The sequence below is a fragment of the Orcinus orca genome, chromosome 7, assembly GCF_937001465.1.
Source record: "Orcinus orca chromosome 7, mOrcOrc1.1, whole genome shotgun sequence".
In the NCBI taxonomy this organism is placed as follows: domain Eukaryota; kingdom Metazoa; phylum Chordata; class Mammalia; order Artiodactyla; family Delphinidae; genus Orcinus; species Orcinus orca.
In genome coordinates this window covers 21846471-21864684 of record NC_064565.1, presented here as the reverse complement: position 1 = coordinate 21864684, position 18214 = coordinate 21846471, and the positions used below count along the sequence as shown (strand labels likewise).

The following is an 18214-nucleotide window of genomic DNA, read 5'->3' as shown; positions in this document are numbered from 1 at the left end:
TTTTCATGAACTGGAATCAAGCTCTTGTGTTGGAGAAGGGATCAGACAGAAGGTTGAGGGCTGGGAGAGAATAGTGACTTGGAATCACTCTTGAGAATTGAGAAGGTGACTGTATTATTAGTCGTGGGGCACCACTGAAATTAGATACTCAGAGCTTGTAGTCATAGAATGGTGTCGTCCCCGCCCCCTGCCCCACCCCACCAGGCAGTATTGGGAAAGGAGCAAAGGGCTTTGCCAAGGCAAGAGGTTAAAGTGGTGCAGCTCAGAGAAGAGAGGGAATCCGGAAGGCTGAATTACTTAGAGATAGTGAGGGATACCGGCAAGGGTTGGAGGTCATGATGAATTGGCATATAGTTGGAAACGGGGAGCAAAGGAGTGAGCGCCAGAAGGATAGGGCACTGTTGTCAGACAAGTGTACAGGAGTTTTCAGATTTTAGACAGCACATTTGCTTTGCAGTTCTTTAAATTAAAAAGGATATGTGCGCATGGTTTTAAAAGTCAGATAACACTGACAGTGATGTGCAGAGCAGCCACTAGCTCTTACGTAGCCATTACTCTTGGTAATTACTTCCAGATTTCAAAATACAGTGCTTATACTGCTGTTTCTTGATATATCAATGTAAATAGTTTATCTACTAACCTCCTTTTAGTTGATTTTGTTTCTAGAGCCTCATTTCTCTTAGCCTGTCTGTCATGTTATTGGCTGTTATGTTAAATCAATAGTATGACAGTATTTATAATATCATACCTGTGAATGTTGTTTGTTTTTGAGGTAGTAATGTAATGTGATTTTTTTTCTCTTAAAATTTAGTTTTTCCTAAATTTTTGCCTCATTTCTTCATTTATGTCATTTTGTTTGTTCGTATATTCTTTCTTTCATTTATTCATGGACATTGTAGTTAACTACCTGGTTATACGAGGTCTGGAAAGGAACCTGGGGGTGTCACTATTCCACATAGAGAATTTTAACAATTTCTTTCTTTATTTTCCACCTAGTATTTTTTTTAATTGAAGTATAGTTGATTTACAATATCATGTTAGTTTCAAGTGTACAGCACAGTGATTCAGTTATTTATATATATATATATATATATATATGTATATATATATTCTTTTTTCAGATTCTTTTCCCTTATAGGTTATTACAAAATATTGAATAGTTCCCTGTGCTATATAGTAGGCCCTTGTTGGTTCTCTATAATAATTTCTTTCCTTACGTAGTTTCTTATACCTTCAATTTCTGGCAATTTTGAAGGTGCTACAGGGTGCTCTGGAAACACTTAGGATGTAAAGTCCCTTTTCTGTCTTCCAAACAGGGTTGGATTATTTTATTGTTTCCTTATCTCCTTTTTTCATCCTTGAGCATTTAAGTTTCCTTGTACTTTCCCTCTGTCATTGTATTGGGGATTCCAGAGGATGGAGAGAGAGAACCACATGTAGCTGGAAATCAGGGCAGATTTTCCAGTGGGGCCATGTATATGTGAGTGGCTGAAGTAGAAGTGGATTTAAGATCACTTGAGTTAAGGAACATCAGTTGTTTTGAAGTTGAAATGTTGGAGAGAGATGTTAAAACCCTAAGTTGAGGACAGGAATTAGAGTATCATGGAAGATTCTGAACCAGAGTCTTAGATGAATGGGATCCACAAGATAGATAATAGCATGGAAGATAGGAGATACCCTGGGTTTCAAAAGAAGAAGCGTTTGAGTGAAATACTCTTTACAGATATCTTTAGCTAACATCTTGACTGTCTTAAAAACCTTGAAACATTAGATATGTAAATAAAATGTGTTTTGGTTGTGTCATGTTGCTTAGAAAAGGGATAGTTGTCTGGGTGAAAATATATCTTGCTGTTTAAGGTTTCATATATAATTTTTTTAATTAATTTAAGTAATCTTTATTGTTTGATATACGAAGTTTTCTTCATTGTTTTTTAAAACTTTGAAACATCTTTTCGTCTCCATAGCTTTTTTCTCTTTGAAATTTCTTCTGTGAGAAATGTGTTTTCTTTTCTCTTTCTTAAAGTTAAAAAAAATTAGTTATGTATATGCACATTATTTAAAAGTCCTAGTTGTTTAAATTCTAGCAAAAAGTAGGAGTGCCCTGTATATATTTCCCCATTTTTTTTCTAGAGGTATACTCTTACTAGTTGATTCTTTTGGTGATTGCATCCATAGCTGCAAATAGCTTTGGTTATATTGCAACTTCAAGTTTTTTCAGTTTTAGATATTTTTCTGTCAACTTCTAGCTAGCTATGGAAGAGGAGGATTGCCTTTCTTTTCTCCCTTTGTCTCCACCACAAACAGTACCTTTTCATAATCTTTTGTCCCAATAGTTAGATTGTAACTTCAGTTAGGTAAAAATCCAGTGCTTATATGTTGGTGAACACAAATTTTATTTAGATGTGACCCATGTAGTTTACCATGAAATATTTTCCTGTCTAGTATTTTGTTTTCCCACAGAGTCATTAATAAGTTGTCTACTTAGTTTTAAAATAATTGTCATTAATTCACTTTGAATCTGTCTTTTCAGCATACTCAGATGCATAGGGTTTTTTCATCAGTTTAATTTTCCAGAGCATCTGATATGTCCCAATCCGAACTTGTTTCCTTCTGCACCTGATAGAGAGTTCACCATCATTCTGGGGATTCCCTTTGCCTCTCTCTTGTGTTAGAGTTAGATCCCTCTTTCCTCTGTCCTGTGTCTTTCCCTTTCTTACTGTCTACTTCTTTACTTTGGTGGAGATCATCTGCCAGTAGAGTCCCTGATAAAAAGGGTACATGGGAAACGAAAACTTTAAGACCTTGCATGTCTGAAAATGTATTTGTTTTATCTTCACACTTGTTTGGTAGTTTGGGTGTAGAATTCTAGATTGGAAATTATTTTCCTTCAGCATTTTGAAGCTACTCCTTGGTTGCTTTCATTATAACTTGAAGTGAAAAACTGCTCTGATTTCTAAACCTTGTATAAGACCTTTTCTTTTCCTCTCCAGATAGATACTTGTAGATCTTTGCTTTGTTCCTTAGCATTCTGCTGTGATATTTTTCTCTTCTCTTTGTGCTTTTGTTCTGATCTCTAGATGATTTCTCCAACTTTGCCTTCTGAACCCTCTATTGAATTTTTTATTTCTGGTAACATACTTAATTTTCAAGAACTTCCCCTACCTCTGCTTTTGATACTCCTTTTTATGCTACCGTGTACTTGTTTCATGGTTGCATATCTTTTGACTCTCTGAGGATACTAGTCAGAGGTTGTTGTTTTTTTTTTTTAAGTTTTCTTCTTTCTGCTTTCTTCCAAGTTGCCTTTCTCTTTGTTTTGGTACCTATATTTTACATGCTAGAGACTCCAGGGGATCACTCATTTAGGAGGGGGATGCTCAGCCTGTTGGAAATCTAAGCTTTGGAGTAGGACTTGTTGACTATGGCTTTTTCTTTGGAGGACAGCCCTGTGTGTGTTTCTTCAGATCATTTCAGGTAATCCAGTTCCCAGAGAAGACTCCTGCCTAGAGAGTAAAGGTTGGCAGCCAAACTGAGGAAGAGTGTTGGTATTTATGTGTTAGCAGTAGGCTGCATGAATACCTTCCCTTAAAATCCTGCTGCTTTCATTCCTTTCAGTTGTGTGTGGAGTCCTGGCACTCTGCTTTATTCCGTTGAGAGTATAGGCTAACCAGTTTTCTCCTTGGATGATGAGGAGGCATTTGATAGACTTCTTTGGAGGGGATCTGGGGCTTTAACTGCTCCTCAGAGAGGCTTTCTGCCAGCCTTCCTCCCTGCCCTCCTTCTAACTTAATTTCAGCGCTGGCAGGTACAGCTAGTTCTTTGGGGGATTTGTGATACAGCTTGATTCGTGGCTTTTCCTACTGATGACTTATTAAGTGTTTTAGGGGGAGTGCATGGTCTTATCCATCTGCTTTTCAGATTCTGTTTTACCAAATATTGTTGCTGTTTCTTCTTGTTCTGTTCTCTCCATACTTTGGGGATTATGCCTTAAAAAATTCTCTATATTGGTGCTTTTAATAGAGAAAGAGCAAGATTAGATATGTGTGTGTTCAGTTCACCACGTTTTCCAAGAACAGACCTGTTTTTTGTATCGTATGAACTGTGTCACTTCCCAAGTTAATTTTAAGATTCTTCTGTAATTTTAGATATTTCTGTCATTTGAAGGATTTGCTCAGTTTTTGGTTTTGTTTTGTTTTGGTTAGATGAAAGTGTGGGCATTTGAGCTTGATTGAACACTGAAGATAAAATGTGTGAAAGAATAAGGGGATATTTATTATTGAACTGCTAAATTTATCATAAATAGTAGAAAGAACTGTTTTTAGAAGGAATGGGTTTAACACTTCATTTTTTTTTTTAAAAGGAAATTAAAATTTTTTTGACATACCTCTTTGGGCTGCTGTGCTTTAGTTGGGTACATTCCCTATAAATTTTTCAGAAGAGAAAAAAGATATTTCTTCCTTGATAGCTACTTGCAGTAATACTAAGACCTGATCAAGGAGCAGTTAAGCAGGACTAATCCTTTTGCTGCAAGTGAAAGAAAAGTCCTATAGATATTAATAGGGACCCTAAGTTGAACCTATTAGTATTAAAGTATCGAGTAAATCTCCAACACTTTATTGTTAATTTATTCTTTTTTCCTAAATTTATTTAAGAAATATTCATTGCTTGCTTCTCTACTGTATATTATTCTACTTGTTCTCACCTGGGGTTCTGCAGCACAGTAGTCCGTGAGCTTTTTCAAAGGATATTTTCAAATCAGACTGCATTTCTTCCTAAATCAGGAATTCTGTGGGTAGATCCCAGGGTATGTGAATACTTAAAGGTTTATAAATATTTTCTTTTGTATATTCCTGATTAAAAATTACTGTGAGGAGGACATACAGGTACATAGCACAGGAATGAATGACCCTATCCCTGCCTTTTGCTAGCTCATGGTATAGCAAACAAACTGTCTTAAAGGTAGAAAAATAATTACAGGAAGGTTAATCTCATGTGCATGTGTGTGTGTATACATTATTGTTTTAGGTAAATACTGAAGAAATGGCTAACAAAGAACCACAAAGAGAATTTGAAAGTTTTATATCAACAAGTTGATAAGATAACATTTTCAGGATTCCAGTTCTGCTCATTCCAGTTAACCATCAGCTAAGCCAGTCCCTGCCTGTAACCTGAGCTTGCCTATAAATGGCATAGGAAGGCAGCCAAGTTGAGCTATATTTTCCCATTTTTCCACAGAATACAATACAGACCACCTCTGACAGATAAAACATTCCCTAGTCTGTAGGTTGGGTTCTTGAGACTCAGTATGAGCCACATTTTTATACCCACTGTATATCCCTGTTAGGGTTTCTTAACACTCATCAGCATGTTTCAGAAAATCAGATTCTGACTGCCAGTTTCTTTTCTCTTACTGTGGTAGTAGAGGTCAGTAGAACCTTTGTTAGTGGTATTTTACTTTATGTAAATTAAAATATTTTCTGTCATTATGTTTCATTACTCAGGTAACATTAAATCTCTCCATTGCGTGCCCACCCTCTAAATAACTTAAAACTAATTTAAAAAATTGTAAAAACCTGACACATGCCTGATAATTATCAGTCAAGTTATGGAATCAGTTTAATGAACAAAGGAATGTTGTCTCTCCCATTAAGACAACCTAATTCTAAAAATGAGAGGCCAAGAGAGGTTGTTGGCAGCTCATTTTCTAGACAATATTTTAAATTGTGTTCATTTTAATGAAGTACACCTATTTATTTTTGACAAATTAGAGCTAGATTCTGACCTTTTATTTTAATCTAGGAAAAATCCCTTCTAGCATTTCCTTTCCAATTTTAACATGGACATGGCAACTTACACATATTTTTGAAAAATTTTGGTGAAATGAGATCTTTGTTTCGGAATACAAGTTAAATTCTGAAAACTTCTTTATGTTTTTCTTTTTTGTGGTTCCTCTCAGGAAATATACAGCCTGATGTAGGAGGGCTATAGGCATGCATATAAAAATAAATGATGGGTAAAAAGGAAGCTTTCCCTAATATTGTTTCTCCTTGTATCAGACCTCTTTGTTATATATAAAAATTAAATTTAAAATTATTTATTATCTTTAACCTCATTCCATTTCTGTAATAGTTTAAATTGTCAAACAACTTTCCATCTCAAGCCTACCCATCTAATCAGTCTGTTAAAAAAAATATTCTGAAAAGTGTATTGTATAACGCACATGTACTTAACCACCCCAAATAAACACATAACTAATATTTTAACATTTTTCATATATTTTTTAAGTGAAATTAACTACAGAAAGAATACCTTCCTCAGACCCTTTCCTTTCTCTACTTCCTTTTCATCCTTTCTTCCTCCTGAGGTAATCACAGTCATGAATTTAGTGTGTTTCCAGTCTGTGTTTTTAAATGTACATGTATCCATAAGAAAAATATATTTTAAAAAATTTGCATATATGGAATCATTCAAGTTTAAAAAAATGCGTGTCACTATTTGGAAATTGTTTATTTTGACTATGAGTATATCATCCTGTGAATAATACAGTTCATTCTTGTTATTCACAGTAGATGTTATATAAAGTTGCTGTAAACACTGAATTAGTGAATGCTGAGCCACTGCTCCTAAGGGAAATGCAGAGTTAGGGTCCTGTGAGGCTCAGACTACAACATTTTTGTCACTGAAACACGTAACCTTGTTTTATGTGTGTTTCTGTTTAAAGACACATTTTAAAATAGATATTATTGATTTATTAACATTGAGCTCAGGGTCAACAGCACTATATAATTCGTGCCTAAATGAAACTTATCTAACACTGTATTTTCTCCATAAGGCACATCACGGCCTTCTTGTGCTTTAGGAGCAGCAGACAGTACTTCACACTATCCTTGGGGGTCATTTTTAAACAGCAAAATCACCGACAAAAATGGGAAAACTGTGGCACTAAGAGATCATGAAAAGGAGACTTACTTGTAGTATAAAAGCTGAAACAAGAAGGCACAGCGTTGCCTGGTTCCACCTGAGCTGTGAATGTGAATGTCAGCTCCAGTTTTCGCAGCTCTGCACATGCGCATGTCCATGTGAAAGCACCGCAGATACAGATTTCAGGGTTACAAATAACTTCAGCGAGTAGGCAAATTTGCAGATAACCAAATCCATGAATAATGAGGATTGATGGCACAGCATTTTATTTATATCATACCCTGCTGGTGGACTTCTGGGTTGTTTTTACTCTTAGAAGCAAAGCTGCTATAATTTTATGCCTTTATGTAATAGCACATGTGTGGGAGTTTCTTTGGAGTTTGTTATAAGAAGTGGAGTTAGTAGTGGTACATTTTAAATTTTATTAGATGTTGCCAAATTGTTCTCCAGAGTGTTTATATCAATGTATATTCTCATCAGCATTGTAAAGTGTTGCACAGATTTTTGCCAGCTCATAGTATGTTTGGCTTTACATGTTTGCTATTCTGGTGGTTATGAAATGGTATATATGATCATTATTTTAATTTGATTTCTTCTGAAATCTCTGATTTCAGTGTCTTTAATTTGAATCAGAGACCAGAATTTATGGTTTTTAGAAGTCCTTTTATTTTTGAACTGAAAGCTTTCTTAATTTTTTATTGTGATATTTAAGTCAGTAGTGGTCTAATCTCTGTCATATGTCCAATTTACTTTTCAGTTTGCTAATCCAGACTTTACTCAGCCTATCTCAGAAGTTGTAGATGAAGTAATTCAGAATTGTCCTATTGATGTCAGACGTCCTCTCTACAAGGTCAGTATTTACAGCAAAATTGTTATTCTAGGTCATACTTTTTAAAAACTTCTTTGTTTTCTCTCTTGGTGAATGTAAATTTTAAAACACCTCTCTTCAAAGGGGTATAATAGGATTTTAGTACCGTTTCTTGTATCTTTAAAATTTTTTCTTCTTTCTCTTACATAAAAGTTGTATTTATTTATTTATTTTGTCCACTAATACAGAATATTGTCCTCTCTGGAGGTTCAACCATGTTCAGGGACTTCGGACGTCGCTTGCAAAGAGATTTGAAAAGAACCGTAGATGCCAGGCTGAAATTAAGTGAGGAATTGAGTGGTGGTAGATTGAAGGTTGGTTTTCTCAGTTATTGGTGGGAGGGTTGAGGGTGCCTTGATTATTATATTGGGAATGCAAAATGTCTGCCAACTTTCTTTTATTTAGAAAGATAAGAGGAACCTGAGGTATTCTAATGGAAAGTGGTTAATTTTATAGATTCATATTCATGATATTCTCGGTCATTCCATTCCTCTAGGATATTACCTACATTTCTGGAAAATATTCTTGGTTATAGCCACGAGAGAGATTTTTTTGATATCTGTCTCAAACAGATAATTTATATATAGTAGATTCCTTGCATATTCCAGCAATAATATTCTTTATGGGTCCACAAAATTTTAAATACCTTTTACAGCAGGACAGCAAAGCAGAGTTGAGAGAGAGAGGCGGTTGTGTGGTCAAGCCTGCTTTCACAGACTCTAGCCTCTCCCATACAGCCTCATTAGTGTGAAATCAAATTGGTGGTTCAGCAAAACAACCTTTCTGTTACGTGTCCTGTAATTTTGGGCTTGCTGGCAAAAGGTCAGAATTAGCCTTAAATTCTCAGATGACTGCTGTATGTATTTATAAGACAGAATTTCAGTAAATTTTGTTTCATTTTCGTTAAATGTGGGATATTGAAGGAAAACATTGATTCAGAGGGCATGTTGCTAAGTAAAACACATTTTATTCAACTTGGAAAACTACCAAGAATGAGGGCTTCATCTGAGACTACCGCAGTCACTCAAAATTACTTAAACGTAAACTACAACACTCTTGTATTGCTGCTTGTTGAGAAACTGCATGACAGCTGACTGTTTTCAGCCCCTAAATTTTGATTATCTTAAACTTATCCCTTGGAGTACAGTAAAAAGTACTTGTTCAGTTTGTAATGACTCATTACAGATACATGAAATGACAAAAGAAATGTTGTTTTTGAAAACAATATTTCAGTAAAGTAAAAATGTTTAAAATATTTTTAAGCCTGTATATTTCTAAATAAGAAATGAGAGGGCTTCCCTGGTGGCGCAGTGGTTGAGAGTCCGCCTGCCGATGCAGGGGACACGGGTTCATGCCCCGGTCCGGGAGGATCCCACATGCCGTGGAGCAGCTGGGCCCGTGAGCCATGGCCGCTGAGCCTGCACATCCGGAGCCTGTGCTCTGCAATGGGAGAGGCAGGAAAAACCTGTATACTAGAGTACTCTGCCTCCTTCCCTTTTATTTTACTCAGTAGTCATTTTTATAGATCTTCATAACATCTTTATGTATTTGTATTTAAATCTGGCTTTATTTCTTGTCAATCCAATTTTAAATGGCAGCCAAACAGCTTTTTTTTTTAAACAAAAAAAGCCAGATCTTTTTATGACATTTAAGTTTTAAAATTTTTTATTTTGACATAATTTCATGCTTTAAAAAACTTGGCAAAATCTAGTAGAAGATTCCTATACGTTGTTCTCCTAGATTCCCCAAATTTTAGCATTTTATACTAGTTTTATTATTCTGTTTTTATAAATATATGTCTATATGCAAATACACACATATACCTTTTTCTGAACTATTGGAGAATGAGTTGCAGATATGATGGCCCATTACCCCTAAATATTCTATTGTGTATTTCCTAAAAATAGACCATTACAGTTATCAACAAAATTAACCTTGATACACAATACTTTATCTAGTTATAGACCTGATTCAAATTTCTCCTATTATTGTTCTTTATAGAAAAAGGAAAAAAATACATTTATTTTATTTTTTCCTGGTCTAAGATTCAATCCAGGATCACATGTTTGAATTAGGTATCATTTCCCTTTAATCTGGAAAAAGTACTCGTGTTTTTTATCTTTTATAACCTTAATATTTTTGAAGAGTACAAGCAACTTATTTTGCAGAATCTATCTCAGTTTGGGGTTGTCTGATGTTTTGTTAATGATTAGGTTCAGATTTTGCATTTTTGGCAGTAATACCGCAGAAGTGATGTTGTATTCTTTTTAGTGCATTGTATCACTAGACACATGATATGATTTGTCCCATATGCTAACTTTGATCACCTGGTTAAGTGTCTGTCCGGTTCCTCTATTATAAAGTTATTTTTTCCTTTATATTTAATAAGAATCTTATGGGGAGATACTTTCAGACTATGTAACTATCCTGATTTTCATCCAACTCTCACCCACTGGTTTTAATATCCATTTTTCTTTCCTAAAATAGTTATTACTGTGGTAGCGGCCAAATGGTATTTTGCAAATTCTGTCATTTCTTCTATGTTTTATAGTCTCACTTTACTGGAAGGAAGAGTATTTCCTTCCACCTCGTTCATTCATTCATTAAGTTATATCTATGAACTCCTGATTTCTCAGTTATTCTATACGCTGTATCATTAATATCAGTGTGATATAATATCAACATATCATTATACTATTATTAATTTTGATGCTCAAATTTTCTCAGATTTGGCCAGTAGGAATCATTCAGAGGTGGTTTTTATTCCTTTTGTTGTGGCCCCAGTATTCTTCAGGTACTTCCTTATTTTCTGGAACAGCAACATATTGCAGGTTCATCTTGTACTTTCTCTTCTCCAGTCTTGTAATCAGCCATTTTGTTTCAATGCACCCTTGTTCCTTTTAGTGGAGAATGCTATTAAGAAACAAAGTTTTATGCTATACATAAAATAGCTAAGCAAAAAGATTTACTGTATAGCATGGGGAACTATATTCAATATCTTATAATAACCTCTGATGTAAAATAATCTGAAAAAAAATACATGAATCACTTTGCTGTACACCTGAAACTAACACAATATTGTAAATCAACTATACTTCAATTAAAAAAAAAACAACCACCAAGAATTGGACACTAGGTATATTCATTGCTACTGAGGGGTCACTGCTTCTAGGCCTTTTTGGCAGTCAGAGCTAGGATACGTGTGAGTATCCATCTATATCTAGTTGGCTCTATTTATATAAATTAAAAACTATGGATTCATACTGATAATGCAAGTTCCAGAACACCATAAGGTTCATTCTAGCCTTCTACCTTCCTATATTTGTAATGTTCTTCCCAGACAGTGAGAAACCTGGCTTCTGTTTTCTATAATACATTTGTTTGTGCTCAATCCTGGAATACATATATCGTAGTTTCAGAATTATTAATCCATACCACTGTGAGAAATAGACCCGCTAACTGGAGTTCAGTGTTTGCTTAGTTTTTATCTTAAGCCTGAGGACATAGCCATAATATTGTGTTCACAGGTTACCTGGGTTAGTTCCTTTCCTTCACTGCAGTGTGGTTATGTTTTTAGAAAAATAATAAAATTAGCTTAATTTGTTTTTGTTGTATTCTGTTTTGCCATGTGTACCCCTCCCCCCGCATCTTTTAAAGTTTTATTTACTTATTTTTGAGTATGTACATCTAAGGTTAAATGATACAGAAATTGTTGTATGAATTTACCATTGAACTGATCTTACTATGTCTCTTATAGCCAAAACCTATTGATGTACAAGTCATTACGCACCACATGCAGCGATATGCAGTTTGGTTTGGAGGATCCATGCTGGCTTCCACAGTAAGTGAGATGAAGCTTACTTTAAAATTTGATTTTTTTTTAAGATAAAAGAATTTATCAGTACTTACACAATTTAAAAGAACAAGAGGAATTTCTTAAATTTTTATATAATATTGTTCAGGGAAGTGATTGAATAGAAATGTACACAGTATTTTAAAAAGTGGAATTCATTTGGATTTATTTTCTTTTTGTTTGTTTGTTTTTTTAGAGTGAGCCTTTAAAGTTTTAAAATTTATCTGTAGGGAAAAATTTTTTAACCCTGTGGTAATACAGATATCAGAAGGTCATTGTTTTTTCTGTGCAAATATTTAAAAGCATTAAGAGTTACGTTTCATCACACAGGAAGTATGATGTTCTAAACTGAATAAAGGGAATTACTAAGATCCCTCTCCCCAAACCAAAACATCTTAAAACCCCTTTAAAAGATATTTTAACATTGTTAGCCTACTAAATAATGGTGCTTTATCCTGTAGTACACAGAGTATTAAATAAAATGTAAGAACTTTTATCTGAATTATTGAAAACTATACAACCTTGGATTGAAAACCATTTAAAAATAAGAGGTAAAAGTTATTTTCTTCCTTAATTTGAATTGTCTTCAGTTGTGCCGTATAAGCTAGTTGAGTGTGTAATTTTGCCCTTTGAGAACCCTCCTGCACTGTTGGTGGGAATGTAAATTGATACAGCCACTATGGAGAACAGTATGGAGGTTCCTTAAAAAACTAAAAATAGAACTACCATGTGACCCAGCAATCCCACTACTGGGCATATACCCTGAGAAAACCATAATTCAAAAGGACACATGTACCACAGTGTTCATTGCAGCACTATTTACAATAGCCAGGTCATGGAAGCAACCTAAATGTCCACTGAAAGATGAGTGGATAAAGAAGATGTGGCACATATATACCATGGAATATTACTCAGCCACAAAAAGGAACAAAACTGAGTTATTTGTAATGAGGTGGATGGACCTAGAGTCTGTCATACAGAGCAAAATAAGTCAGAAAATAGAAAAACAAATACCAGATGCTAACGCACATATATGGAATATAAAAAAAATGGTACTGATGAACCTAGTGGCAAAGAGGAATAAAGATGCAAAAGTAGAGAAGAGACTTTAGGACACAGAGGGGGAAGGGGAAGGTGGGATGAAGTGAGAGAGTAGCATTGACATACACACTCCCAAATGTAAAATAGATAGCTAGTGCGAAGCTGCTGCATAGCACAGGGAGCAGTTCAATGCTTTGTGACCACCTAGAATGATGGGATAGGGAGGGTGGGAGGGAGGCTCAAGAGGAAGGGGATATGGGGATATATGTATATGTATAGCTGATTCACTTTGTTATACAGCAGCAACTAACACAACATTGTAAATCAGTTATACTCCAATAAAGATATAAAAAGAAAAAAAACTTTGCCCTTTGAGAAATGAGATAACAGAGCATGGAACAGTCTGTCCATACCAGACCATGAGTGAGGAAAACAGGTTAATCTAGAAGTTTTTGTAGCATGACTAGGAGTAGTTTATCTGTAATTTAGATTAATGCTGCTGCTTTTCTTGATTCACTGTACAATGTGGGAAAGCCTCAACAGAATGGTCTGAGCATTTGAGATTCAACCTTCCATTCCTCAGAACTTCAAAATCCCAGGAGAAACAGGTGTTGAGGAGGGGGATGGAGGGACTCGAGTTAAATGCTCCTTTTCAGTTTTGGTTATAGACTTAAAGCTGATTTTGAGTCATGGTTGCTAGAATTTCTAAGCTTTGTTCAAGTACCATGAATGGACTAATAATAAACATTTTAGATTTAACAAATCTATTTTAAAGCATGTGGAAAAGTGGTAAATTTTTGACCTTTACAAAAATATATGCTTTTATTTGCAGCCTGAGTTCTACCAAGTATGCCACACCAAAAAGGATTATGAAGAAATTGGACCTAGCATTTGTCGTCACAATCCAGTGTTTGGAGTCATGTCGTAAAATTGGCTTCATAGTTATTGGGGTTAGGGAGGTGGGGAAGAAATAATCTTTCTGATTACCTGTTTTGTCTGGATGGCTGGTTTTGAGGTTGTAAACCTGACTTGAAATAATAAGACCAAACATAATTATACAGGAATATTTTAATAAGTATATCAACATGCGAATGTAGAGGAGAGCCAAAATGATTAAGTGTTTTTCTTTAGATTGAATATTTGAATCTTAACGTGTAACAAAAAGAAGTGGGTTTTAGTTCTTTCTGTGCCCTGCTATTTTGTATATTATTGAATTATCCAAGATTTGATGGGATTTATCGGTATGTAGATAGCTCTATAATGCTTGAATTGTACACTCTGAAGTGTGCAATGCAAGAGCTTGTTTATATTTCATACTTTTTATACTTTGAGGAAAAAAAGTCAAAGAAAAACTAGTATTTGAGGGAAAAAAATGACCAAGTAAAGGATAAATACAAAAAATAGCCTGTGAGACTTGGCATACACACACACTCATGGGATTCCAGTTATTAGGAAGTGCTTCCATACCCTATGCCCCCCAGTGGTTTTCTTTGCAAGTGCTTTTGGAACTAAGAAGCTAGTATCTTGGATTAACTGATGCCTGCTAGTGCTTTCTGATTACTTGCATTCTGTTTCTCGCTTTAAAGGAAAAGTAAAGACAAGACTGTTGGACCAGTATTGCAGTTCTGCAGTGTCATTTCTTATTAAAAAATGAATAATTTGATTACCCAAATTGGTATATTTAAAGCCTAACACCATTCTAATAAAGGCACAAATTTCTTTTTAATACTTGTTTCAAGCTCTTTTAATCTCTTTATAAGTTAACTAATAAATCTATTTTCTTCAAACCTCTGCAGTAGTTCTTGAAAAATCACAACAGTTGGTTAGCAAGCTGACTTTTTTATGTGCTCTAAACAAATAATTGTGAACTTTTAATATGTTGAGTGCTTTCATTTTGATAACTGGATCTCCATTTGATATTTTCATTTGTATAACTCATTTGCAGTCTGAAAGGTTTTTTAGTGCCAGTCCCTGACATATCATGGAAAGTTAATTTTCATTGCATTTTAAAATATCTGGATCATGAAGAACAAGTGATGAAAATAAATTAAAACTGAATTACCTTTTCTGTTTTTTTTTAGAAGCAGTGTCATTCTACTTTGTGTTTATATATTTACATACTTTTTTATTTCTGTTGAGATAGGATTCATTGAAATCTCTATAATGTATATGGTAGAAAATTTCTTATGAACTTGAAATTTTATGTTATTTATAGAAGACTAAAATGGGAGATGTTTTATAGGATTTTAGAACTTAAGCAGTAATACCAGTGAACACTTGAACTTCATTATCCGTGAAAATAACACACAGGGTTAATATATATACCTCTGTCCAAAAGTTGAACAATTTAATTGTTTTTGTTGTTTGTTTTTAATATAAAGATAGAATTGGGGAGTAAACATTAGTTTTTATTTAGAGTGAATCTGGACATTTAAAATTATATTAATCATTTATGTGACTCTTAACCCTTTGAGTGGGGGAGTCAAGAACATACTGTGTGTCTTGTAGTGGTGATAGTATCAAGGTCACAGGTCTTCTTTTACTTGAAAAAGTATTTCATGAATGTTGTAAAAAAAAACAAAAAAACTGTTCAAACAGTACCAAAGAGTACATAGTGAAAGTAGATTTCTTTCCTACACTAGCCTGTCTCATTTTCTCATCATTACACTGTTAGAATGTCTTACGTGTCCTTGTAATTTTCTGTGCATATAGAAATGACTATAGCTCCCTTATTTAACACAAATAGGAGCTTACTATATATGCTGTTTTGCACTTTGTTTTTCCAAAGATCTTTTTTTTTTTCTTTTTGCGGTACGCGGGCCTCTCACTGTTGTGGCCTCTCTCGTTGCGGAGCACAGGCTCTGGACGTGCAGGCTCAGCGGTCATGGCTCACGGGCCTAGCCGCTCCGCGGCGTGTGGGATCTTCCCGGACTGGGGCACGAACCCGTGTCCCCTGCATCGGCAGTCGGACTCTCAACCACTGCGCCACCAGGGAAGCCCTCAAAGATCTTTTGATACAGAACTAAATTGATAAGCATTGAAGAATTCATCCTCCTGGCCCAACAAAGTATTAGTATTGTCATAAACGTCTTTTCCATCTAGGATGGTTGAATAGTAAATAAGCAAGCTTGAAAGACATGTTTACAAAGCTGCAGATTACAGTCTCATGCATACTTTAATAAAGATATTCTTAACTATTTGATATGCAAATGTGAAGGTCAGAAATTTTGCTTTAAGCTTAAACTTATTTGGGGAAACAAGAAGATTCTAAACTTTTCCTGTATGTTTCCTGATGTATAATATGATAGAAACAGTGCTATTTATTTCTTTACATCTCTCCTGTCATTATATATCATTTCCTTTATATATAGCACCTTTGGTTATATATGTGTAGAGGTTGACCAAGTGAATTAAAATCTGTAACACCGATTTGATGTCAGACTGCATGAGCGTGCTACATTGGAAGAACACTAGACTGAGGGCCTGAGGTGGAAATTTTTATTCTGGTTCTACAAATTGATAATACAATTTCTCCAGCTTTTTTTGTTTTTATTGTTAAAACATGAAAAATATATTTGTATAATCATGGACATATTGTTTGAACTTTCTGGACCTTAATTCAATTTATAATATAAACGTAGTAGTGTTATCTGGATTTAACAGTGCAGTTTTTATGAGTTGTGAGAATATAACCTAGCCTTTTCAGTTAATTCATGTGTGGTAGTAAAGATGTCATCAAAGGTCTCCTTTCTAATAGGCAGGGCTTTGATCAATTGGGAAATATTAATGGACAGAAGTAAAATAGATGGTGGCTATCTAACCTGATGCCTACTCTTTAGTGAGTGCAGCTTCACCCTTAAACATTAGTAAATGGTGTAGACTGCCAGTTATCGCCCTCTTCATTCGGGTCCCTCAATACAATTCTTTGGTTTGTTTTCAAAGCTACTTTAACAGATGGAAATAAATTGTTCCTGCAGTTTCTAGAAATATCTTCAGAAATAATAAAATGAACTATAGGGATAATAGGCTATTATGTTCTTTATTCTTTCCTTAATTTCTAGAGACGTCCTAGAGAATATATCTATATAAATAGAAACTTTATTCTTTCAGATAACCCTAAAGGCAGTACCAGAGTACTTGTAACAATATTGAGGAAATTATTTGTCATGTAAAAAGCTTATTTGTATCATTGTAGAGAGTGCTGTTGTTTCTTTAAATGCTGGACTGATCTGTCAGTAATAAAGTCCAGTGTATTCTGATTTTCTTGCCAGCCCAGCTCTGACTCCTGTGACCCTGTACTCCCTGTTGTTTTGTAATTCATCATCAATAGACGAGTACCTTGGATAGCCCTATGCAGTCTCATCTTTTAACTGTTAGCACCCAGAATCCCAGCTTAGGTTAAATGGGCACTAAATATATTAGCTAACATACTTACAAACCAAAATATGTGCAAACTCTAGGGGTGAAACATTCTCCCATTCATATTGGAATCCTGTGTTTTAGAACATATTTCTGTGTAATACCACTTAGTCTGTATAGTTGACCAAGGACAGAGTTGTTAGCGAGAAATTATAAAGAACTTTCACAGCAAGTTCTGAAAATAAGTACTTTATTTTTGTAATTAGGTCCATACCACACCTAAATTGACCTTAAGCAAGAATGTCTAGATTCTGCTTGTGAGTATGGAAAGTTTTTTTTTTTTTTTTTTTTTTTTTGTGGTACGCGGGCCTCTCACTGTTGTGGCCTCTCCCGTTGCGGAGCACAGGCTCCATAAGCACAGGCTCAGCGGCCATGGCTCACGAGCCCAGCCGCTCCGCGGCACGCGGGATCCACCCGGACCGGGCACGAACGCGCGTCCCCTGCATCGGCAGGCGGACTCTCAACCACCGCGCCACCAGGGAAGCCCTGTGAGTATGGAAAGTTTTTAGACTTCAGTGGAAAAGGATTTCTGTTACTCATTGTTAATAACTCCTTAATACTGTAACATGTTCATGCCTCTTCCACATAATTTGTTTTTCAGCATACCGGAACTTTCGTTATAACCTGCTTGGTCCTGATAAAATCTTAACAAAAACAAGTTAAAATATGTGGTTGTCTTTGGTATTCTCCATGCTATAACCCAGTTTAATTGATGTATTTCGGACCTGGAGTTGAAATAACACCTACTGGAATTCAGAATTGCATTAACATTGCTCCAGTGGTCACAGGAACAGAAAAAAAAAGAAAAATAGAATGAATGATTTAGAAAAAAATGGCAACTTGGGGGGGAAAAAACCCTGAAAGAAGAAAATAAGGAAATTAAGAATTAAGAAGAAAGGTATTTTTCTGTCATTTTGATTTAGCAAATAATTATTCTTTACTGTTTTCCAGTGTTTCTTCACTTTTGGTGACTTTTATATATTACATTAAAACTGAGATGCTGAGTCAAAATAGTTTCAGTTTTATTCAAACACTACAACTCATTTATACTACCTATATAGTGCATCAAGTCTGGGGCTTCTAATCCCAGAGGCGTTTCTTGACTACATACTATG

General features: G+C 35.0%; 1 protein-coding gene across 1 annotated transcript in view; it reads left to right on the top strand.

Annotated features, from left to right (window-relative positions):
- Nucleotides 1-14742, top strand: part of ACTR3 (actin related protein 3) — a 57513-nt gene extending 42771 nt beyond the window's left edge. Inside the window, exons 9-12 of the mRNA XM_004276490.4 lie at nt 7676-7768; nt 7975-8100; nt 11544-11627; nt 13513-14742. Coding sequence (XP_004276538.1) covers nt 7676-7768; nt 7975-8100; nt 11544-11627; nt 13513-13608 — 399 coding nt within the window. The 3' untranslated portion in view covers nt 13609-14742. The remainder of the gene's footprint in view (nt 1-7675; nt 7769-7974; nt 8101-11543; nt 11628-13512) is intronic.
- Nucleotides 14743-18214: the final 3472 nt, after the last annotated feature.